The following is a 25,634-nucleotide window of genomic DNA, read 5'->3' on the forward strand; positions in this document are numbered from 1 at the left end:
TTATTATTTTAATATTTATAGGCTACTAATACTAAATATATTATAAATGACAAATTTTTCTAGCCAACTAATGTGCTATGGTCATTAAATGGCTTTCCTGAGGTAAATGTAACGTTATGCGACATGGTTCTCCAGCTGTTTTATTGACCTCTTACCGCGGTTGAAAAACACTGATTGATCGATATTATGTGAGGCATAACATTTCGATAAGTTGTACTGTATCTTTCAACATACCTATTGTTTATTCGTGTTTATTTACTATTAGTAAAGAGAGATGATCGGTTCACGTGCCGCTTGAACTGAGGCGCTATAGTGAGCTGTCATTTAAAAGCGCCAAAGCGGTATTTATTGTTTGAATTTCGTAATAAAATTGACAGAATTTGAGAGCTGAGAATTAGTTTCATAATATGAAAAGGAACGTCTCGTCTGTCGGTGTCAGTGTCTTCAGCTCGGTTTATCTCTGCGTGAGGAAATGGATGTGTGGCGTGAGAGTGTGAAAAGTGTCATGGCAGCTCTGCTTTGTGTTATAGTGCCTTTAACATTTCAGCTGTGCTATGTGTGAAGAGTTTCAAATATACTTTAAATAATCAAGCAAAATGTTCTTTCTCCACAGTGCACTTCAGAAACTCTATTTCATGTCGTATTATCATGTTATATATATGCCAATTAACTTTAGTTCACCTCTTTAGAGTACAAAAAATGCATTTCTGATCTAAACATATTGTGTGTGTGCATATCACCGTGCTGTACAAGTTTTGTTTTAAAATATCTATTCTAGATTATTTTTTATTATTATTGGCTGAGCAGCAGTAAAGTGTGACTGAATTGCAGTGGGAATATTTCAACCTTGTAAACATACAATTGCCTTATCATTTCACAGTCCAAGTGTGGGGACCTAAAACTACACTAAATGTTTAATCATTTCAGAAGATTAATCAATATTATTGTTGTATTTGTGTTTGGAATAAACATGGTTTTGAATGTGATTTGCCTTGTTGATATTAATACAAAATTATGTTATAATATTGTTAGCTTGAGTGGGTTTAACCCCAAAATCCCTGGTCTAATTTTCCCCACATTTATCACCTGATATGATCTTTGAATCTGGCAAGAATTCCTCGATTAAGGTGTAATTTTTCAACAGAACAGTTTACATTTTAAAGAGAGCATTTGAGTGAATTAAACGACTTTTTGAAATTGATTTGTTATAACACTTTATTTTTAAAAAAGGAAGAGAAAAAAATATATATTTCCTAAATATATTCCTACCCAATTGTCTAAAAATGATTATTATATTATTATTATATTTTATTGTACAGAGACTTTTACACTAGCATTTTCCCGGCTTCGACACAGGAAGTTGAGTCATGCCGTAGAGTGAGTTGGCACGTATACCGGAAGTACATTAGTGTGAAGTGGAGTCAGGGTGCAGCAGAAGTTTTGACAGATTCCTGTAGGCCTTTCTGCGAATATTACTGATTTTACTTCACATTCTGTAAGTTCTAATACAGCTATTTATTTAATTTATCTTAATTCAAATCAGAGCTCTTATGAATGCGAATAATTGTGTGTGTACCTCAAAATAACAGCGGATTTTCTGATATCTTGTACTGCTCTGTCAGAGACATGTTTATGTATGTAAGTTTGTTGACATATGTATCCCTACTATTCACACTTTTTTTTTTACCGATATATTTCTATTTTTATCTAGTAGTATAACGTCTTATTTTTTCCTCATTTGCAGTCAGTCTAAATAGTTATTGACTAAATACATTAGTAATTCGTAAATGTTAAAATTGGTAAGATCTGTCAATAAATGTTTAATTCTCCCTTGATTATAAAACAATTTAGGTGTGAAATTTTTATTTTCTGCCTTTAAATTATAATCTATTATTAATTATTAGATAAATATACCTGGTCTGGCTAGTTTTCTTCTGTTTAATGAGCGAACCTGCTCTCTGTGAGCAAGAGCAGGAGTGAATTTGGATGATTTACTACAAAACCCAGGAAGTTTTTCCTTGTATTTGACATTCATTGGTTTTTGATCATGTCTCAATCAGTAAAGACCTCAGATGGTCTCATCTTGTGTCTGGGGTTCTCTGTTGTAGACATAAGATGGTGCTGTTGTATCACTTGATGATTTGATGAGCATCACCTGAGGTCTTGAGTGTCTACTTTTTTTTTCATGATAATAAAATAATATGAGTTTAATATACTCCAAGGATTGCGTTCAGACGTAGTACATATAGGCCTGGTTTCACAGACAGGGCTTAGACTAAACCAGGATTAGACCTTATTTCATTTATGGCATTTAAGTAGCTTTTCATAGTCATACCTTAGAAAAAAACATTACTGATGTGCATCTTGAGACAAAACAATGGCACTGACTTTTTTATCAGTGAGATTTTTTTACTGAGATTTATCAGTGCAAGTTGCTTTCAGTTAAGACAGCTCAAACATGCATTTTAATCTGGGACTAGTTTAGCCTTTTCTGTGAAACTGGGGGATAGTTTCCCAAATCTTGTGCCTGTCACATGCTTTATGCTAAATTAAGTTCACAGGGCCTGGTAATTGATGTCCATTTAATCAGATAGACTGATCACTTCTGATATGTCCTCACAGACTTGCAGGTAGCCGTCATGAGTCTTCAATGGACAGCCGTGGCTACGTTTCTATACGCCGAGGTATTTGCGATACTACTACTATGCGTCCCGTTCATCTCCCCAAAACGGTGAGTTTCATGTGTTAATGAAATGCATGTCCACATAGTTATCGTAGTAATCTTAATAACATCTGATAGCCGTCAGGTTCTGAAAACTTTCACTTCTGATCCATTTTCTTCTCTCACACTAGTTTTCTTCAACACTGGCCTATTTCCAGGAAAGATCTTTTGATCTTTAGCCTAAAAGAGTATTGCCAGTACTGTAATGTGTCCATTTGTTGCGAAATAATGTTTTTGTGCTAAAGCCCTAAAATGAATTGCTACTCTGAGCATTTAGTTTTTGATTTGGGATGTTTTTGATTTCGGCACTACCAGGATAATTAAATTCTGTGCAATGCTTTTATTTAAAAAAGGTCTTGTGAGGGAGTTATTTCTTAATCTGAGAGCATTCACATGATCTTCCAAACATTTCAAAGGTTGTTAGGTTGGGGCACTTGGTAAACATGTTCCTTGAATCACAAAGAAACACTTTTGAGAAGCATTTATTTTTGTCTTTTTGAGGAGTCGCACAGAAGACATTTGTTGGTGCTCCCTTTTAAGTGTGTTGCAAAAATGTAAACCTTATGATGTTCTTTGGACTTGTTGAGAAAGATCAGTGTTATCTTATGTGCCTTTTTGCCCTCTGTTTATTAAGGTTTTATCTCTGTCGTTGCCTTTGTAGATGGAGCAAATTTTTCAAGTCTCGACTGGTCTCTGTCATAACGACATATGGAAACACTGCCTTCATCGTCATCATTTGTATCCTTGTCTTTCTGCTCGTAGGTGAGCTTGAACACACCTTACCGCATCGTTCCCATTAAGCAGTCTTCTTCAAACTTAACTGCATAAATGTACACACACGGCAATGAAGTCAGTATGATGTTAAAGAGGATATATCATTAAAAATACTATTCACGCCGTCTCCAGTCCACACACAGACCATTTGTTACAACTAAGTTGCAAAAGCGAGTCATTCAGAAATAATTGCTGTATTCATGCCATAATGCGCTCATTAGCATATGACTGTCTGCAATTACATATTAATGCTTATTTAGTATTCAGCAGCTTCGCAGGGGTACATTATACACATTATATACAAATTATATGAAAAAGTATTTGAAAATGTGAAAAGTATGAAAAAGTTAGTCATAACAGATGATTAACATGCACTACTGTTCAAAAGTAAGTTATATTTATACACACACAACTGTTTTCAAGATTAACAAATAACAATAATAATAAGAAATGTTGAGATGTTTTATAATGGTTTCTGAAGGATCACTGAAGATTGGAGTAATGATGCTGAAAATTCAGCTTTGACATCACAGGAATAAATTACATTTCAAAATATATTCAAATAGAAAATGGTTATTATAAATTGTAATAATATTGTAAAATATTTTTTTATTAAATTAATGCAGCCTTGGTGAGCATAAGAGACTACTTTCAGAAACATAAAAATATATAGTTGGCAATTTTTTGAACTCAGTATATGCAATAGGTTAAATAAAACATTTAAAGTGTAAATTTTGACCGCACTACAAACATTAAATTTGTGCAAATTCTCTCTTTGACGTTTGCATGGAATGAACTAGATTTATGAATGAAAAATAGAAACCAAAGTTTGTGTTTCTGACTCTACAGATGCATTTAGAGAAGTGAGAAAATACAGTGTGTCAGAGAAAGTGGATCTGAGCAACAACCCTGTGGCCATCGAGCACATCCACATGAAGCTGTTCAGGGCCCAGAGGAACGAATACATCGCCGGCTTCGCTCTTCTCCTGTGTTTGTGAGTGTTTTTTCTCTCTCTCTTGCCATGTTTGTTTCATTTTCTGTGACACTGGCTCCAGCAGGTCTCTACCGCTTCTGTATTTTACCCACCTTAACATGTACACCATGTCTCGCTTTGGCACTGGTTTTCTGAACACGATCAGTTACACGGCCTGACTTCATTTTAGTTGATGGCTCTCAACAGATTTTCTGGACAAGCTTTTAAACAGAACCTCACCCTTTCAGAACAGGGTCATTGGGTTCTCCACGTTCTGTGCCAGAATATTCAAAAAAGATGTACAAGTTGTTTGATTTTGACTGTGTTATGTTACAGTGCCTACTAAAGTTACCAGCCAGCTGGCCAATAATGTATTTACTCACCAAACACCTTTTCATGAGTGTTAATTTAGGACCCTGGGTGTGCAACTACTGGTTGCTTTCAGTAGGTTTTGTCCTGAACTTGCCAAATGTTTCTCCCCTGTCAGTGTAGCCAAGCCCAGCACTGCTGACCTCATCTGTCTCTAAATGAGACCATTCACTGACTCAAGGACATTCAAGACACATCGATTACTTGCGTCAAATCAAATAATGTTCAGTTAGAATGTTTATCAGTGATATTCAGTTCAAATAGTATCAAGGTTATAGTGTTGAAAAGTATCTAAACTTAATAATAAACCAGGCATGTTTATAATTTAAAATATGCAAATTAGTAACCATGTGCATATTTGATATTAAAAAGTATATAGAATCCTCACAAGACTTTTTTTTTTTAAACATGATCCACAACTATGTAGTATATAATGGAGTGTTACAGGAATCCTAAAACCCAGAAACTTCCGGTTCCATCAACCCAAAGTCAATGTCTTGACATAATGTCTGTGGTTAACACTAGCTGGAGATATTTTCACGCTTTATTCTACGAAATAAAATGCATTAGTAACACCCCACTCGTAATTTTTTTTAAATCCTTAAAACGGGTTGTGAAAAAGGCGGTAATAGAGGTTGTCGAGGACAGTGAACGTCATCATGCCGAACAGGAAAACTCATCTACTCATTAGTCCACTTTCACAGTCACGTGTTTATAATCACGCTCTTAAAAAACGACTCTATCTCAACTTTCAGCGAAAAATAAAGAGTGAAAAAGCTTAGTGAGGATGACGTTGAAGTCATGTGACCGTAGTGTAGTTTGTTTATAGCCTAACTATTATTTATTTATATAGCCTATATATAGCCTAACAATTACCGCTCTATTAAAGTCAAAATACATGACACATTTTGTGGAGGTGGGCGTAGATACAGTGCAATTAAGTTGGCCAATCACAGCAGTGGCCGTTTACTTGCATTTCTGAAAGATTTAATGCCCCTTGAAATGAAGTGTTTATGAGTGAAAAATTTAATTTTCACAAATATTAAGGCGTATTGATGCAAAAAAACTTAGCAAACTTCATAAGCTAACCTATAGAAACATATTATAAAGATCTGATAATGCATTTAATGACCCCCTTAAAGTTAGTTAAGAGACATGAGAAACTGCTTATGCTCCATGCAAGATGTTAGTCACAATGTCAAGATTAGCACCAGTGCCAACTGGAAAAGGTCATATAAAGTGATACACATTAAGTGTGTGAAAAAAATTGGATATTATTTTGTATGTTTTCTGTACGTTTGCTATAGTTCAAGCTTACTAATTTTACTAGCACAGATTTATCTTGCATCTCCACCTTGTTGGAGACAGTGTCTTTATTTATAGTCATGAAAGGTGAATGAGTTGTGTACGTGTGAGGCAGACAGAGAGCAGAATATGTCGCTATATTACAGTAGACATGGAAAGAATCTTATGCTGATCCGGTTAGGGGTCCCCCACACTGTTTCCGTTCACAAACCTCATCCATGGGTACTGAACTTCTCGCAGCCCAATTGGCCGGTTCGTTGTTGTGCACTATACGCAACGTTTAAGTGTCTGCCAGCTCCGCATAGTTTTTCCTTACAGGGGTTTCACCATATTTTCTCTGAATGGCATGTTATTTATATCCTGCTGGATGACTACTACATCCATTAGCGATACTACTTCCCCTGACTGCTGGGCTTGAGTGTCGTTTTCGTAATCACACGGACAGCTGCAGGACATGTGATCAAGCAACTGGTGACGGGTATTATATTTAGCCAGTGTTCATTGCATTCTCACTGGCCGAAAGGCCATGACTCCTGTTACAAAATGGACCTTCATCCTTGGCAGCAAACGCGCAGATGCCACAAAGGTGATTGAAGCAGCGTATGACAGTTTGACATGTGATTCAGGCGTGTTATGATTCAGTAGGCGCCACACATTTCCTAGTCCCGCTAGTTCATATAAACTTAAATTAAACGTTCAAACGTTAGGCCATGTTTAAGTATTGTATGGCTTGGAGATAGGTGCTATCTCTGAAGCGTGATGTTCTGCTGATGATGCTTCTGTACCTCTTCCCTCATGGCAGAAGAGTGAACAGGTGATGTTTTTTGGTGGTGATGTTTCTCGCCTTCCTGATAATTCTAGTGTCGTAGTGTGAGGCTATGGTAGGCAGACTGCAGCCGATGATCTTGGAGGCTCTGTGCACTACTTTCTCTAGCTGTTGCTCATCCTGACTGGTCAGCGCGCTTTCTATGACAGCTCGGTAGAAATGAGCCATGCCTTTCTGGCTAACCCCAAATTTTCTTAACTGACTGAGGAAAAAGTCTCTGATGGGCTTTGTCCTATAATGAGACTGATGTTCAGGTCCCATGAGAGGGACTGGTGTATGGTGGTGCCCAAGAAGCAGAAGGAGACCCTCTCAACAACCTGATCATTGATGGAGAGGGGAAGGTGCTGCCTTGTCTGCCTTCTTTCTAAAGTCCACTATCATCTCGCACATACCTATAGACTGAACTCGTAATGTTCATGTGCACGCCATCGGCATTCTCACTGGTTCGCGTTTTTGAAGTTTGCGCAGAAAGAACTTGAGTTTTCTGTTAAAACGGTGTCGTGTTAGCGGCCCCCAAGTTAATAACTAATGGTCGTTGCGACGGAAGTGAATCAATCAGACTAACTTTAGCTGGATAATAACTTTATTCTAGAGCTGCTATAAAGCCAAAACAATCTCTGTTACTTTAATTTCCTATTATCAATGTAAAGCCACTTTGGAACAATCTACATTGTTAAAAGCGCTATATAAATGAAGATGACTTAACTTGACTTGACTCTTTGGTCTTAGATGTATTGAGGATTAGGTTATTGTCCTCGCACCACCATATGAGAAATTAAATATTATTTATACTTGTTTTGTTTGCATTTGAGTTAACATGTCTGTACTGTATAAGCATGTACACTGAGGGATTACCTATATGCCTCATATTTGGCCAATAAAAATGTTTAAAGCACAGAATAGGTTAAAGTGAATGCAGGTCACCTCAGATCACCTCGTTACCTCATACAGAGCATTTGACCAAGGTGTGGGCTTCTCTCGCATTTATGCAAGTTGAGGCTGTCCATGGTTATACCAATCTGCATTATGGTCACAACAGCCTTTAACAAAACCTTGAACCCTTTTACACATGTGGACATTGACATGAATGCATTGCATGCCGCATGCCTTTAGCCTCTGCATTCAAGCACACGGTTCAGATGTCGTCAGCCTGCATCTCTCAGCTCATCTGGTTTTATGAAATTGTAATTTTAGAAGACTGACCGTGTTAGATGAGGAGAGGACAATTGCCAAAATGTGTACTCTGGCTTTAGGTTGGCAAAAACCATTTGATATTTGACTATGGTCAAGTGGTAGTGATGAATTTGTTTATGTAATTTTGATTTTGAATTGAGTACATAGTAGTCCTTAACAACTATGTACTTAATCAACAACAACAAAAAAGTACTATGTACTTTTTGTGTTCATGTTGTATTGTGAAACACTTTTTCTGCTATTGAGGTGGGATACGGGTAAGGTTAGGGACAGGTTTGGTGGTATGGTTAAGGTATAAGGGAAGGGTCAACAGTGTAATTATAGAGAAATTAATTACTGCTATAATTACATGTAGGAATATTTTGTAAATATGAGTACAATGTAAAATCACGTATGTACACAATAAGTGCATTGTATCAAATGATTAGTTTAAATGTGAGTACATGGTAGTTAAAGACACCTAATATAAAGTGGGACCCAATTTTTTTGTCGTGCTGCCAGCCGGCAGTGATTAATGAACATTAATGTTTCCTAGAAGTGTTGTGCTTGGACAAGAAGTGTTTCATGCCTCAGGAATGATGATTAGTAACCCAATCTCTGATTTTGGATTGACCATTTGTCCTGAAGTGGACCGATGTTATTCCTGCAGTCCATAGAAATGTCATATGGGCGTCTACGCTCAGCATCGACTCCTCCCTTTTAGATTTGCATGTTGAAATGAGCCATATGTTATTCAAATGAAGTTATGTTTGTGCCAAAGTACTCATACTCTGAAATTCAGTATACATATACAATAACATGTTTTGGAGAAAAACAATTATTTCATAATGTCTAATGTGATTTCCCCCCACTTTGAATTCTTTTACTTCAATGAAAGGTTAGATTTTTTATATATATATATATATATATATATATATATATATATATATATATATATATATATATATATATATATATATATATATATATATATATATATATATATATATATATATATATATATATATATATATATATATATATATATATATATATATATTAGGGTGCATCAAATTTGAATGGGAAATTTTAATTTCAAAATATCAATTTGGCTTGCATTGCATTTTGTTCCAATTAACATAAAAATGACTTTTGCAAAGTTTTGAGGAATTCCATTGAGATTTAGGGGTGCCACCTAACACATGAACTTTGGCGAAATTTCAAAAAATGTGCAATTTTTAGTCTAATTGCCAAAAGGTTGACCTGGAGATGTTGAGTACAGTGAACTTTTATACAGTAACATGTTCTATAGGGTTATCAAAGTAAAAGTTGTTTGTTTGAACCCTTTGGGCAACTTGGGCATTTCTCAGAATTCAACTTTCAAGATTCTCCATTCATTTTTCCTATAGACAAAATGAATGGAGGTCAATGGGACATGTTCACGTGGCATTACCCTGTTAATTTACTGTAACAATTACAATGCTACTCTCAATACACATGAGACATCTACAGTGGGGAGAACAAGTATTTGATACACTTCAGATTTATCAGGTTTTCCCACTTACAAAGCATGTAGAAGTCTGTAATTTTTATCATAGGTACTCTTCAACTGTGAGTGATGGAATCTAAAACAGAAATCCAGAAAATCACATTGTATGATTTTTAAGTAATTAATTTGCATTTTATTGCATGACATAAGTATTTGATACATCAGAAAAGCAGAACTTTGGTACAGAAACCTTTGTTTGCAATTACAGAGATCATGCGTTTCCTGTAGTTCTTGACCAGGTTTGCACACACTGCAGGAATTTTGTCCCACTCCTCCATACAGACCTTCTCCAGATCCTTCAGGTATCGGGGCTGTCGTTGGGCAATACAGACTTTCAGCTCCCTCCAAACATTTTGTATTGGGTTCAGGTCTGGAGGCTGGCTTGGCCACTCCAGGACCTTGAGATGCTTCCTACGGAGCCACTCCTTAGTTGCCCTGGCTGTGTGTTTCGGCCAATCTTCAATGCTCTTACTGAGGGAAGGAGGTTGTTGACCAAGATATCGCGATACATGGCCCCATCCATCCTCCCCTCAATACGGTGCAGTCGTCCTGTCCCCTTTGCAGAAAAGCATCCCCAAAGAATGATGTTTCCACCTCCATGCTTCACGGTTGGGATGGTGTTCTTGGGGTTGTACTCATCCTTCTTCTTCCTCCAAACACAGCGAGTGGAGTTTAGACCAAAAAGCTCTATTTCTCTCTCATCAGACCACATGACCTTCTCCCATTCCTCCTCTGGATCATCCAGATGGTCATTGACAAACTTCAGATGGGCCTGGACATGCGCTGGCTTGAGCAGGGGGACCTTGTGTGCGCTGCAGGATTTTAATCCATGACGGCGTAGTGTGTTACTAATGGTTTTCTTTGAGACTGTGGTCCCAGCTCTCTTCAGGTCATTGACCAGGTCCTGCCGTGTAGTTCTGGGCTGATCCCTCACCTTCCTCATGATCATTGATGCCCCACGAGGTGAGATCTTGCATGGTGCCCCAGACCGAGGGAGATTGACCGTCACCTAGAACTTATTCCATTTTCTAATAATTGCGCCCAGCCTAGCATCCCAGCCTTGTGCAGGTCTACAATTTTATCCCTGATGTCCTTACACAGCTCTCTGGTCTTGGCCATTGTGGAGAGGTTGGAGTCTGTTTGATTGAGTGTGTGGATGGGTGTCTTTTATACAGGTTCTGAATTTTTGTTTTAGATTCCTTCTCTCACAGTTGAAGTGTACCTATGATAAAAATTACAGACCTCTACATGCTTTGTAAGTGGGAAAACCTGCATAATCGCCAGTGTATCAAATACATGTTCTCCCCACTGTATACTCCGAATATGTCATTGTCCACTCTAGAATACTGTTGATGTTAAGCTTAATAGTTTAGCTAACATAGATAGCTAACTGTGGTTAGCAAACTGTTGCTAGCTAACGTTAGCTAGATGTAATGAGCACCAAATACCTATAAATATGACTTAAATGACTTATGATAAATAAGTATACAAAGACAAAATTACAGATAATTATGTAATAATACATACCCAACACAGAAAGATCACCTCAAACAGAAAGATAATCTCAGTTTTCTTGAGCTGTAGTATTGTTTACCTCAGATCTCCATTGTGACCATTGAGCACTGTTAAGCACTTTATCCAACGAAACCAGATGTGCGGTGGCACCCCTAAATCATCATGTACTGGAAAAATATTTTGCATGTGTTGTTTCTACATATATTGGAACATTTTTAGCACCCAGCCATATCAAAATTCAAGAATTGTGTTTTTTGATGCACCCTAATATATATATATATATATATATATATATATATATATATATATATATATATATATATATATATATATATATATACAGATTATGTATATAATCTGAAGTAAATTCTATATAAATGTTCTGCAAGAAATGCCTTATAAGAATGTTATAGAGTGTTTAAAATTTAACCCATGTTTAATAACATAAAGGTCTGGTTTCACAGACAGGGCTCAGATTAATCCAGGATTAGGCCTTAGTTCAATTAGGGCATTTAAGCAGCTTTCATAAACATGCCTTAGAAAAAAAAAAGCATTACTGATGTGCATCATGAAACAAAACAATGGCACTGAGATATTTTAAGATATATCAGTGCAAATTGCTTTCAGTTAAAACAGCTCAAACATGCATTTTAATCTGGGACTAGTTTTAAGACTTCTCTGGGAAACCAGGGGAAAGTAGTACTGGTAAACCAAAGGATTGCTATGCTGTTGATAGGGCCTTTTGGGTAGTTGCTCTGTGGTCAAAAGGAAGCACTCAGCCCTAAATCTGTATGATATTCTAGTCTCTACATATGGCGACGGTCCATATCTGGGATTTCATTTGAAAATTATGCCAAACAAGCCACAAATCTTAGAGAATCATTCATGTCCAAGCACAAATGTGTGGGACGAGTTACACAATGAAGTTCAATGTTTAGATTTGGGGGTTTGTTCAAATAATAGTAATAGAGATTCTTGCTTCTGCAAGCACTACTAATTATGCCAAAATCTGTGTCAGTACAATGCAGTGTAGGCTTCTGCGGTGAGCCGTAATGATCATATACACAATGACTGTTTAGTAAATCCACTTGTGTCTGAGTTGATGTTGTTGTTTTCCCTCCAGGCTGTTGAGACGTCTGGCCACACTGCTGTCTCAGCAGGCTACACTGATGGCCTCTAATGAAGCCTTTAAAAAGCAGGCGGAGGGAGCAAACGATGCTGCGAAGAAGTACATGGAGGAAAATGAGAAACTGCAGGAGGTGAGAGAGAGTTGTGTAAGGCAGTGCCGGTCCACTAAAGCTTTTTCATGACCCCCAAAGGCTTCCAAGGTGTGGTAACTTTTACCTGGTACCTGGTTAATGACCAATGGTGTAACTACAGGAGTGTGGCCAGGATGAATGTGCTATATAAAGGAACCGTTCACCCAAAAATAAAAATTCTGTTATTGTTTACTCATCCTCATGTGGTTGTCTATGACTAAATGTCTATGACTAACACAAAAGTATTTGGTAAGCTACTCTAGTCCCTCAATTCAAAAAAGAAACAATGAAGTGAGTGACTACATGATGACAGAATTGTAATTTTGAGATTAATTGTTTGTGACTGCTAATCTGTTTGTGCTTTATTTAAAATTCCACATGCACTTCATTAGAAATGATTTGATGCTCTCATGAGTCATCCCGGTTTGTTAGGTGTTATCCATCTCTCAGTCCTCAGACAAACTGTCTACTCTATATCATAGTGCTGCAGACTTTGCACTTTACCTCTAGATGGCAGAGTTTCACATTGTCTAGAATTAGAATTAGAATTTCAAATAACTGATTTCTGCATTTTAATATATTTTAAAATATAATTTATTCCTATGGTGGCAAATCTTGAGCTGATTTTTTAAATGTGTCCATGAAGTAAAGTATTAATTTCTGACCCAACATTTTTAAATAACAGTGTATTTACCTCTATGTATTTATGGTCAGAATAGATGTTATAAAAATATTTTAAAAGTTACAATGTTAATTTTTAGACAGTTGAGTAGGAATCTATTTAGGAAATATAATAAATAGTGTGTATATGTATATATATATATATATATATATATACAAAGTCGTAGTTGATAACATCTTTAAGTAGGGTGAGTTTTCCAAAGGTTTGGTTTAGTGGTTGGTAGCTGAAAGGTTATAGGTGACGATGAGCTTTCACCGTTGTGCTCTTGAGGCACTTAAACTCATTTGCGTCTGACGGACTTCCAGGGAAATTCAAGGGAGCTGCCAACCAATTTGTATAGTTAACATCTGTAAAATAACCAGCAGCACAAACAATGTAGAGGGGAACCATAGTTCATTAGATCACTTCCACATTGGCAGGCCTTTTCGGATTCAGTGGAAAGAGAAAGTGGTGAGTGATATTCTGTGCCTTCAGGGTAGAGAATATATATATATGACGTTCAGACCCCACATAAAACAGGACACTCCGATGACACTCATTTGCTCGAGGCAGCTTTGACATCATCAAACTTTGTCATGGCTGCATTTCAATAACTAATCATTCTTATATTAATTATATGTTAATATTATACTATATTAATATTTCTTGAGCATTCTGGTAAGGGTTTGTTCTCAATCTCTTAACCCTGAGTATTAAGATTCTGTTGGTAATTTAGCCTGAATTGGTTAACTGGCTCAGTTCACGCTTTGTTTGGTAGACAATTACAGTATTGCATATTCTGCAATAAGTAGATTTGTAAGTGTTAGACTTAAAAGTAAAATTTACCATTAGCCTTCATGGCACGTTTGAGTGTTATTATAGATTTGAATTATTAATTGAATTATTATTTCTGTTTTATTTCCAGTTTTTTTTAGTTTAGTTTTCTCTATATTTATTAGTTTAGGTTTTCTTTTAATTTGTTGATTTTTTTTTTTTTTTTTTAGTTTTTATTTATTTTTAGTTTTAAAGTTTTAGGAATGCCAAAGTTAATACACTAACTAGTATAATTTAAAAACAAAAATGAACAGCGTTACATTTCTCAGCAGAGTCTAGTTATCTCGTGGCATTTTCATGTTTAATGCATTCAATTATTATTATTAGTTGTATTATTTATGTGCTATTATAGTATTTATTAATATTTTAAATTAGCATTTATATATATTTTTTATTTCTATTTTATTTCATTTTGTTTTAGTAAATTTGTTATTTGCTTTTGTCATTTTTAGTAGTTTTTTGGTTTTTAAAAAATATTTCTATGTAGCTTTAATATTTATTTCAGTTTTAGTACTTCAACCTAAGCTTTATTTCAGTTGGTTAAGTCAAGTCATTTCTAATTATTGTTTAATATTTTTTAAGTTCTAATATTTCATCTGCATTGATCTGGTCCTCCTTGCATATATTTAGCCACTTTTACACTTCACTATGTCCTTGCCTTTTGATTATTGTAGCCAAGAGAAACAAATAAATGCACTGACTGTCATAACAATGGCAAAACAGCTCGAATGTGGTATGCCATTTGCAAACACTGCTATTTCCTGGATATGCATGTCTAGTTAGTTATTAAAGCCCTAGATACAGTAATCACATGCTGCATTATTGGCTTTAGCACATGTAGTTTGTTAGTATGTATGCCTGAGCGTGGAGAATGCTGGGATAGATTAGCACCGCGTGGCTCAATTACAGTGCTGACGTGCAGTAGGTCACCGCTTTGATCTTTGCATGCAGAAGCATGGACACGTGGGTTATCAGACACATGGACATACGCATACTACCATAATTTACATCTGTCAAATGTTATAACACCATAAACAAGAGCACAAGCCATACTGAATGACAGATGGTGAAATATTTCAATTTAGTAAATGAAGTTTGACTCTAGTAGAATGAGGCCTGTAAATCTCATTGTGTTTTCGAAGCGTCTGGGCTGTATGCGTGTCCTTGAACAGGGTGAGATGACCTGACCGGCCTCTGTGATCCATTTTGCTGCGGTTATTATTGTTTGACGCAAAGGTCAAAAGAACCAGTATTGGTCCTGTATTGATCTCTGATCTCTGCTGGGTCAATCCATCCTCCATCACTGTCCCCAAGCAGGTGTTAAAGCACTCTCACATTTAATCAAGTGAGAATAAGATCATGAAATTTGCATGATTCTGTTTCATAAAATTAAGTTATATTGCAGCTATTAGTTACGTGAAATAGTTTTTTAATAATTCATAATGCAATTAGCCAAGACGACTCCTTCGGTAATAAAGCACTGATCATTTTTATGAGGGTGTGGCGGTTGGAATGGATCATATTCTACACTTTATGCACTTTACTTTTTAGCAAATCCACTTATGTTAATCAAGGTTTTAAGGGCGCTGTATATTTTGAACAGCTTGTAACGAAACTTAAAAAATTAGACCTTCCTCAACTTCCTAGGTTGTCTATGAATGTCTTTAAACTGATTTTTTTTTTTTTTATGTGAAGGATGTTTTTGCCTGAAAATCACGTTACTATGGACTGACCCACGTCTTCGGAAACGTCTTCAAATACATCTGACCCAGATTTAGTTGTTCCCAGGGGCCAGAAAACAACTTTCTCCTGTGCGACGTGATTTAAAACACTCCCTTGGGTTTGTACCCTTCTCCAGCTCACTTTACAAGGGGTCATTTCAGAATGTCCACGTGCCTTGGGTTGCAAAACTTGAGCGGTTTAGCATTAAATATTCACTCTGTCAGGTTTTAATGGTTTGTGGAACATGTACAGAGACTCATTTCACATATGAGAAACTTTCATTACATTAACAGTACTACAAGAATGCTCCTCATGGCATTATGTGTTAATTTTTAAGCGGAACAAGAGTACAGCATGTCTGTAAGTTTATTATTGACCTCTTGAAATCAAAATTTCAATGAAAACTCCAGGCAGGAAATGTGTAACCAAACGTGTTGATCAGCGGTTTGCAGAAACAGCAATGGTATCGATTGATTTTTTTTTTTTTTGCAGGTTATGCAAAAAACAAACATGAAAGTTAGTGGTATTTACACCCACTCGAGCGATTTGTTTGCTAAAAAGAAGCCATTGAGCATCATCGAGAGGTTAAAAGGAATTGGAAAGAGCCGTACCTGCTCTGGAATTGGATTGGATTAAACCTGCCAATCGCGCGCCAAGTGGATATAGCCAGTTTGTGATTTGGTTCCCACAAATTTGTAATGGAAGCAGCAGAGATAAATGTACAGGTTTCCAGCCTGAGCTGCAGGGCAAAATCAAATCACCGGCAGATCAGGCTGGGTTTACGCAGTCTACATTTAGCATTTACACTTCTTTCTTGGAAAACAGAAATATTGACGACATCTTGGTCTCGGGACTTGCTATTTTTGGTCAAAATGTGCAGTATATGACACGTGGCTGTATCCCACAATGCAGTGCACTCATCTTGACCTTTTCCAACTGATTTCCACTGTAAACCAGAATATCTGCTGTGATTTCCTTTTTTCCTTACTTTTTGTATGAGATAAAATTAAACATGCGAAGTGGTGAGGTCATGTGATACATTTGCATATTGCATACTCTTTCACTGTTTAAATAAAAATAGTATTTAAGTGTGCACTGCACAGTATGCTGGCCACTATTGTTAAAGTTTAGAACCTACTGGCTCTATCAATAAAATAACCAAGAAAACAAACAAGAAAAATCTCTAAATAATTGAAGCCATGGCCTACCATTTAGCACACATGCTCTACAAAAAACGATGTTGTGTACTATTGGAAGATAATTAGCATACAGTTATTTTATTACTAGTATTTATATTCGATTTTGCTGTTTGAGGTTATTGTATTTAACTGCTTATGTTGTTTGATTTGATCAGACCATTTATTCTGTAGCTTTCTGGTGTTTGAGTCTACAGGCTAAAATCTTTCTAGAGAATGTTTTCTGTTTGTAGCAGGAATTGACAGGTCAGAGGTGAACATAGGTCAACATATGATGGTTACTCTCTAACTAAATCTCCTAAGATGATGACACAGATGGAGATCATTGATAAACCTAATTTTAACTTGATTGCAATCCCTGGAAAAAAGAGCACTTGTTCTCTCCGCAACTTATGGCCTGTGAAACTATAATTTGTCCTATTAAAAGTTGAGCCTACAGGACAGATGATTGGGTTTTCTGTGAAATGTTTTGCAAGTCTAAATTCCTGTCCTTGTGTTTATCTGAAAACATCAGAAAACCAACTTCAGGTTTGCCAACTATTTGGCCTGCTTTCCTGAAAATGCAGGATGGAACTTGATTTTGGTCATTGGAAATTTAGTCAATAACAAATTGCACAATATACCATGTACTACCAAATGAAACATAGGGGATTTCGCACAGGAGGAATCTTTTCATAGTTCCTTGAACTAATAGCGGAAGTACCCGGTTTTTGGTGTGTTCGCACAGCAGGAACTGGGAACGATTTTAGTTCTAGGGACGGCTTTTGGGGGAACTATATTAGCTACCACTTCAAAATAGGGTCTAACCCAGCACAGTAGGAACTACCAGTAACGTGACTGTACGCTGATTGGCCAAACGCGCGTGAAACGGGCATGCACCATTTTTAAAAAAAGCTGTGTACACATACAGATTATAACCTATTTACTCCATGACCTAACTCTACCAACATGGAAGAAAATGATAGATGGACCTCTCAACCTTTATGCTAAGGAGAAAATCCAACACAACTTTGAGGGGGCCAAGCAAAACATCATTATGTATTTCTGCCCAGTTAGTGACATTGGCCATTGACCACACGGAAAACGCTAATACTTTTTCATAAGCCGTTTACTTTCTTTTATATAATAGTTCTATCTAATAACGTATTAGACAGGACTGTTAAACAGATCATAATCTAATGAAGACTGAGAATGGGAGCGCTGTGTGTTCAGGCTCTGGCGTTCTCGGCGCCGTCAAAATAAAAGTCACAACAACAATCGCGGCTTAAGCTGCGTTCACACTACAAGCGACTTCGCTGCATGTCGCCGGGCGTTCCCACTACTGGTTGCCTAGTAATGTTTGTGAGTGACATTCACGGATGGTACTCCATATTGTAGAGCAAATACGTTTTCTTGCCGCTACAAACAAGCATTTTGGAAGGAAAAGTCTAAATATAAATGGAATTAGTACATAAAATGCATAATATTACAGATGAACAAAAACAGCGAGTGCTCTTTGCCATCGCGGCTATTTAACTGCAGCAAACGGCAAATGCCGGTCTATCTGGGTTCACGAAACCATTCAGGCTCGGAGTCAGCATGGCGAGTACCACCGTATGCGACATAAATTATAGGACAATTTCTGACTGCTAAAATGAGCTTTTCATTCATCTTGCCTCGGTCGGACTCGGCACTTAAGAGTGACGGATCATGCGCGCCCCACTGACTTCACTCCTATTGGTTGTCACTCCTGAAAGTCACTCTTCATTTGCATAAAGTTAAACAGATCTCAACTTTGTCGCGTCGCCGGACACGCCCCATCCCGTCGGCAAAGGTCACTGTCGCTCGTGTCTCCGGAAATCACCCACTCTCCATTGAAATTAATGTATCGTGTCCCTTTGTCGCTTGTGGTGTGAACGCAGCGTTGCGTCGCTTCAGAGGTCCTACTGTGGGTGTGAATGCAACCAGGAAAAGGGCCCTAGAGAACATTTTAGTTCTCGGGGAACCGCCCTGTTGGTTAGTTCCTTAAAAGGTGTGAAAGCCCCTTGTGTTGACATGAACTGTTTCATCACATAATCTACACCCTTGATATTATCAGGCAACATTTTTTGAGAAACAGCTGATCATTACATGAGATGACTAACAGAGAGACTGACTGTTTTTCATCAGAAACTGCGGCAAGCGGGCGTTGAAGTGCCTGAAGTGGGTGGGAAGGCCAAGGGTGGCGTGGAGGAGGATAAGAAAAATCTGACAGAAGAGGTCAGGAAACTGAAGGATGAACTCGACGGAACCAAGAAAGGTACTAAATGGTTCTGATTCACTCGGTCACTGAACCGCTCTGTTAAGCCCACTGCCGTTTACATTATGTAAAAAAAGAATTCTATATTAATGCATCAAGTCGCTTGGTGAGCATAAATGGCCTAAATTTTGGCAAATGAACACATTTCTTCATGGAGGTTGTTAGTATCAATATATATATATATATATATATATATATATATATATATATATATATATATATATATATATATATATATATATATATATATATATATATATATATATATATATATATATATATGAAGAGTTCGGATGCAAAAGCCTCTAAGTGCCATCTGAAAATTTCTTCTAGAATGGTCATTTTTTTATCAAGCTCGCATATTTAAGTTCAGTAATTTCACTTAAATGACAATTAATAGGTAATTTTCATTGCCATTTAAGTGAAATTACTGAACTTAAATATACGAGCTTGATAAAAATGATCATTCTAGAAGAAATTTTCAGATGGCACTTAGAGGCTTTTGCATCTGAACTCTTCATATATATATTTATGTTAGATGCGATTTAATCGATTTTTCATCACTGATTTGAATATATTTTAAAATGTAATTTATTCCTGTTATGACACAGCTGAATTTTCAGCATCATTACTCCTCACATGATCCTTCTGAAATCTTTCTAATATGCTGATTTGCTGCTTAAGAAAAATATTTTCTATGTTGAAAACAGTTGTGCTGCTTAATATTTTTGTGGCCACTGATGCTTTTTTTCAGGATTCTTTGAATAGAAAGTTCAAAGCATTTATTTTAAATATATATATATTTTTTATAAGATTATTAATACCTTCACTGTCACTTTTGCTGAATTAAAGTATTAGTTTCTTTAAAAAAATCTTACTGACCTCAAACAGTAGCATAGTTGGCTTCTGTTTTGATTTCATGTTGCCGGGATGTGGGTACAGAGTAAATGTAAATAATTCAGAGTTTAGAAAAATCATTTGGCCCCTCTGGTGACCCTGCAGTGAGCAACACAAGATGGCTGCAGCTGAACAAGACTCCTCCTCACAGAGGAATGAGCCTAGTAAGCTGGATTCCCATGCCTCCTTCCACATCTACACTGTATTTAGACTGTGCTTAGGGGTTCATGACCCTTTGCTGACCTCCCAACGAGTTCTGCGTAGGGTGATGGGGGTCATCTCGTGCACAAAGCTGTCAGTGAGCTTGCAATGAAGTCATTTTATTAATTTAGTAATAGATTTCAGATAAACCTGCCTTTTAAATGTCATGTAAATAAAATTAATAGTGTTATACACTTCCATTCAAGTCAGTAAGATTGTTTTAAACAAATTTAATCATTGTATTTATCAAGGATGCATTAATTTGATCAAATGTGACAGTAAAGACTTTTATAATGTTACAAAAGATTTCCATTTCAAATTAATGCTGTTGAACTAGAACTTTCTACCCATCAAAGAATCCTGATAAAAATCAATCAAGGTTTCCACAAAAATATTAAGCAGCACTGTTTTTCAACATTGATAATAATAAAAAATGTTTCTTGAGCAGCCAATCAGCATATTAGAATGATTCATGAAGGATCATGTGACAGTTATTTTAAATTGTAATACTATTTTTTTTTTTTGCAATAATACTGTTTTTACTGTATTTTTGATCAAATAAATGAGCCTTGGTGAGCATAAAAGACTTCTTTCAAAAACATAAAAAATGCTCACTGACCCCAGTCTTTTGAATGCTAGTGTACAGTATGTCTGTCACATGGTCTCTTTTGATCTAAGTGGGCAGTGTTTGCTCAGAATAAGCTGCAAAGTGGACCAGACTTGCTGAAAGTCAAACGTCTGACTCTGTGATGCTACTGTAACCTGGAGACATTTTTCTCTGCTGATTCTCTACACTGTTTGCGTGTGTGTGCAGCTCTTCAGAAGTCTGACAGTGATGTGAAGGCCATGAAGAAGCAGGCCGAGAACCTCACAACAGAGTACGACCGTCTGCTGGAGGAACACGCCAAACTGCAGGTCAGAGCTCACGCATGTCACACCTCTAACATCTTTCCCATCATAACTCTACAAAGACTGCAGCTTTCTTAGGCAGAATCCTAACTGAAGTGAAACCTGAAGTAACCTGAAGAGAGCTTAATGATTCCAATAGCATCTCAAGTATGTGAGTTTAGACGTGGCCTGTCTCTGGTTAATCATTTATTCTATTTCTGAACCTCATTGGCATAAATACCTATCGAGTTTAAAGTCTGATTTATTGCTGTGAATCCGTTATTTTCAATTAACCATTTCACTGAAAGATGTTGTAAACTTGTATGAATTTCTTTGTAACCGAACAGCTGATGGGCCCCATTGACTTTCATAGTATTTTTTTCATAGTACTATGGAAACTTGAGGGTGAGTAAATAACAAAAAAAAAAAACTTAACGTTTAAAAAAATGTTGCCCAAGTTGATAGCTCATTATTATTTGGAACTAGCTACTTTTCTTAGCAGTGTCATCTTTTAATCTAAATCATCAGAACAGATCAAATAACCTGTTCCTGATCATTCTGAGGCAAGGTCATGGATCATTTCCAAGGACGCATACTGATAAAATCTATGCCTTGATGCAGATGAAGTTGATAAAATCTATCAAACCACTTTGAATGTACTTCTGTTTCCAGTCCGCCCAGATGCCAGCTGTTTAACTTGGAGTGAAAAGTTGAACTTTTTTTTGGCTGAAAGCACATATTATAATGCAGCTAGTGAACACTAAAGCCACTGTGGCATCTGTTTTTACTGGGCTTAAAGGTATAACACTATTTAAAGAATGGCAGACAAACATCGCAGACTGAATCCCACTTCACAAGATGCAAGATGCGTTCAAAAGTTGACATGAGTTGACATGTAGTTGCAAAGTTACTTCTCGTCAGCATCAAAATAAAGCGTAAGCAGATGTCAAGCAGACGGTCTTCTAATACTCAAATGAGAGTTAGTTGACATCTAGTTGCAAAGTTACTAATAGTTAGTAGAACGTCTAAAGTTGACCATGGAAATAGTGTTAACAAAAAACTCTACCGTAAGAGCTACAGTAATGCTTTAATCCATAGTCTTGGTAAAAGCAATCTCAGAGATATTTTAGGTATCACACACACACAACTGCGAGGCAGTGTACAGTGGCTCCACTGGCACGTGTCCAGTTGGCGTCTGTTAGCATGTAGAGTGTGAACGCTACATTGAAACCCGTTTAAAAGAAACTGATATCAGTATATTTAGTAAAGTTAGAAATTTCACACATGCTGTCATCAGTCTGTTACTAAAATGACACGTCGAGAGTCAGTTTTCACACATGAGCACACATATAGGACCATAGTTGCATTTCAAGACCCGAAATACATTAGATTCTCTAATGCACACAAGGAAGAATGTTTAATCTTTCTCATTTTGACCATTTATATGGACCAATGTATCAATACCTTAATAAACTATAATCTTTAAGCAAAATATATTTGCAAGTAAATATTGCAAAGCAAGTAAATTACACATGTTCTCCTCTCCAGCTGAAGCGGGTGTGTGTGTTTGGGTGCGTTCTGCTTCACTGTGGTGGATTGTGGTAGAAAAGATTACTCGCACTTTAATCACTCGAGCGAGGGAATCGCTGCATAAAGTTTTTTAAGGCCATCTGATAAAGCTTTATCATACATTTTTCTCTCAATGAAAATAGCCACAGAAGCCGGCACGGCGTGAAAAACAAACATACAAACAATTTCCCTGAAGTCTGCCCTTGTCAGCCGACTCCTGGAAACATTAATGTGACGACCGTGTGTGTATGTGAGACATCGAGGGTGGGAGTCTGATAGACAGGCTTCTCTGGTTTACATATAAGTCAGCTGCTCATAAGAGACTGTGACACATGAACACATGCTGCAGTTACGGCCGTTACACGCTCAGCAAACAGCAACAAGGTGCTTGATTTCAGACACCCATCTCCTCATTTTCATATATATATATTATAATATTATATAATATTTTATTTTTCAATCCACAATACAATTTTCACAAGTATGAGAGTTAAAAAATATTAAGATACAAATGATATTTGCTAACTAAAAATCTTTGCCTTTAAAATTCACTATTCAAGAAATTTAAATCTGGTTTCTTATTTGGAAAAATGAAATGCATATATTTGAATGAGATTTTCACCATTTTTAATAACTCTTTTGCCTTAATTTTGAAAGGTCTTGTGGTGACCAGTGAATTTTTACTCAGAAATATTCTGTGCAGTTCCTCAATTAATACACTTTTACAACCTGCATGTATAATGATTAATCATATTATACTATATTTTCATCATTTTGTATAAAGTATAGTCTAATGTTCTAAAATAAAGTATAGCATGACACATTTCATGACACTACTGAGATTTCTTGTCATGTCAGCCACCCAAAACCAGCAGGCAAATCTTCCAGGATTATGCAAATCTCTGTCAGTTGGAGATGTTCATCTTCTTTCTGCTCCGTCTCTGAACACAGGCCAAAAGTGATGCTCAACAGGACAAGAAGTCAGACTGAAGGAAGACCATCGTGCACCCGCTCTCTTTCCTGCATCCTCATTGGCTGATAGCAGCTCAGCTGGGCTGCGCATCACTCCTTTGGCTGTGTAAGAACAGGCTTCCGTTCTTCATTAATGTGCTTTCCATGTGATTCATTAAAGCCTGCGCAGGGTTTTCATTCACTTTTTTTCTTTTCGGTTTTTTGCTGTGAACTTCTGGTGTTTCATTTTTATTTCCAAAGTTTTGGTTGTAAAATGTCAGTTTAGAATTGAAAATCTGCTGACATGAGTATTACATTTAATTTCTTGATTTCACAGTTTGTACGTCAGGTGCATTGAGCCTCATCCATGAAACACAAGCAGGGTGAATTTCTCTCTTACGTAAATTGTCACGTTGAATTCAAATCACCGTTTTACATAAGCATGATTTTACAGTTTACACAAATGCATTCAGCTTGCGATTCATAAATGAGGCCCTTTGTTTCTATAAAAGGACCAAGAAACACTATACTGGTTATTCTAGTTGAGATGGTTTCAATATGAGAAGTGTTGGGTTTCAAACTTTAATTGTCTGCATTTTAATGAACAGTTTTTCTTGCCATATGGGGGAAAGCTTCGATCTTTCCTTTGAATATGGAGATTTGGTTTCAGTACAGATGCATGTCTTGGTTAATTTTAGATCTTTGATTTATAGGGTACACAACACTTTACACCCAATATGCACTTGAGAAAGAAAATCCCTCCAGTTTACGATCGACGAGCCTCGTGCTTTATGCTATAGGAAGATATTTTGGTTGTTTTTTTTTGTCCTGGGTGTGGGATAGCTCCTTTTTTTCTGGGCTATTGTAGAACAGAACGAGTAAACTGCTTCTTTCCAGTCCTGTCTGGTTTGAGGCCACTGAGTCGGTATAATCTGATACGAGCCTGGCAGGGCTGTTACAGTGGGTAAGAATGCCACTTTGGCAGGAACAGTAAAGCATCCCCAGCTGATATCGTGTTTCAAAACACGGCACGCTCTATCTCTGGTCTTCTAGGTATTGAAATAATATAAATGTCACATTTATATTATTTCACGCAGTAGTTTTGCATTTAACATGCAGGCAACGCTTGGCATCGCTAAAGGTCACCGCGTTCGCTCTGGTTTACAGTTCAGACGTCCTGGGTTTCTTCGGGTCTCGTCTGGCGTGTGCAAGCAAATATCTTTGCAATCTTAGAGCAGTGTGACCTGAAAAAGGAATCAACCGGAATGACATCATAGCCGTGTTAAATTAGGGATCTGTGGGAACAACATTAGTGCTTTTTTGGGCTCCCAGAGGAAAGGGCATCGGGCTCACTGGCAAAGTGTCGGATAATTCATAGTCAAGACCTCCTGGACTGTTACCAGTCATAAGAGCACGAGGAATGCCATCTGCTACCATGGCACTAGTTTACGATTTCATTCGCTCAACGATCGGTTAGATTAGTGAAAAGTTAACCAGAGCCCCAGTTCAGTGAAAATGTCAAGCGTATACCTGAAGATCGTGCATTTTACACACGTGCTTTGGCTGCCATTGTGTGATTTTTTTTTTTTTTTTTTTTTTTTTTCAAAACAAACCGTAAATAAATGAATGAACTGTATGATACTGTTAAATGGGCTCTTTCTTTATATGCATTCCTAATTGTAGCTTCTTCTTTCTTATATTATGTTTTTAACTGTGACTTGCAAAAAAAAAAAAAAAACATGCACTGTTGTGTTGGCAATGACAATAAATACTTGCCCTTCATGGAACATGTTGCGTACTTTTGATAGCGTAATGCTGTTATCTGCCTTGAAATCTTCAGGAAAATGTCATCGGTAATGTCAATCTGCATCACTTCACTACGAAATTTGTGAATTTATGTGTTCTGGTGATGTGCTGTAGTTGGGATATTGATCAACCAAACCAAATAAAAATTCTACTTCATTCATCTTGA

The 25,634-nt window shown here is 36.8% G+C and overlaps 1 protein-coding gene across 1 annotated transcript; it reads left to right on the forward strand.

Moving 5' to 3' along the window:
• The first annotated feature begins 1,352 nt into the window (after positions 1-1,352).
• On the forward strand, positions 1,353-25,634 carry bcap31 (B cell receptor associated protein 31). The gene is made up of 8 exons (XM_081349194.1): positions 1,353-1,495; positions 2,623-2,731; positions 3,384-3,484; positions 4,346-4,490; positions 12,330-12,465; positions 19,027-19,156; positions 21,069-21,169; positions 23,663-25,634. The coding sequence occupies exons 2-8, from the start codon at positions 2,640-2,642 to the stop codon at positions 23,699-23,701; spliced, it is 744 nt and encodes a 247-aa protein (XP_081205320.1). The 5' UTR covers positions 1,353-1,495; positions 2,623-2,639; the 3' UTR covers positions 23,702-25,634.

This window comes from Scardinius erythrophthalmus (assembly GCF_964197995.2).
Source record: "Scardinius erythrophthalmus genome assembly, chromosome: 20".
Classification (NCBI taxonomy): Eukaryota; Metazoa; Chordata; class Actinopteri; order Cypriniformes; family Leuciscidae; genus Scardinius; species Scardinius erythrophthalmus.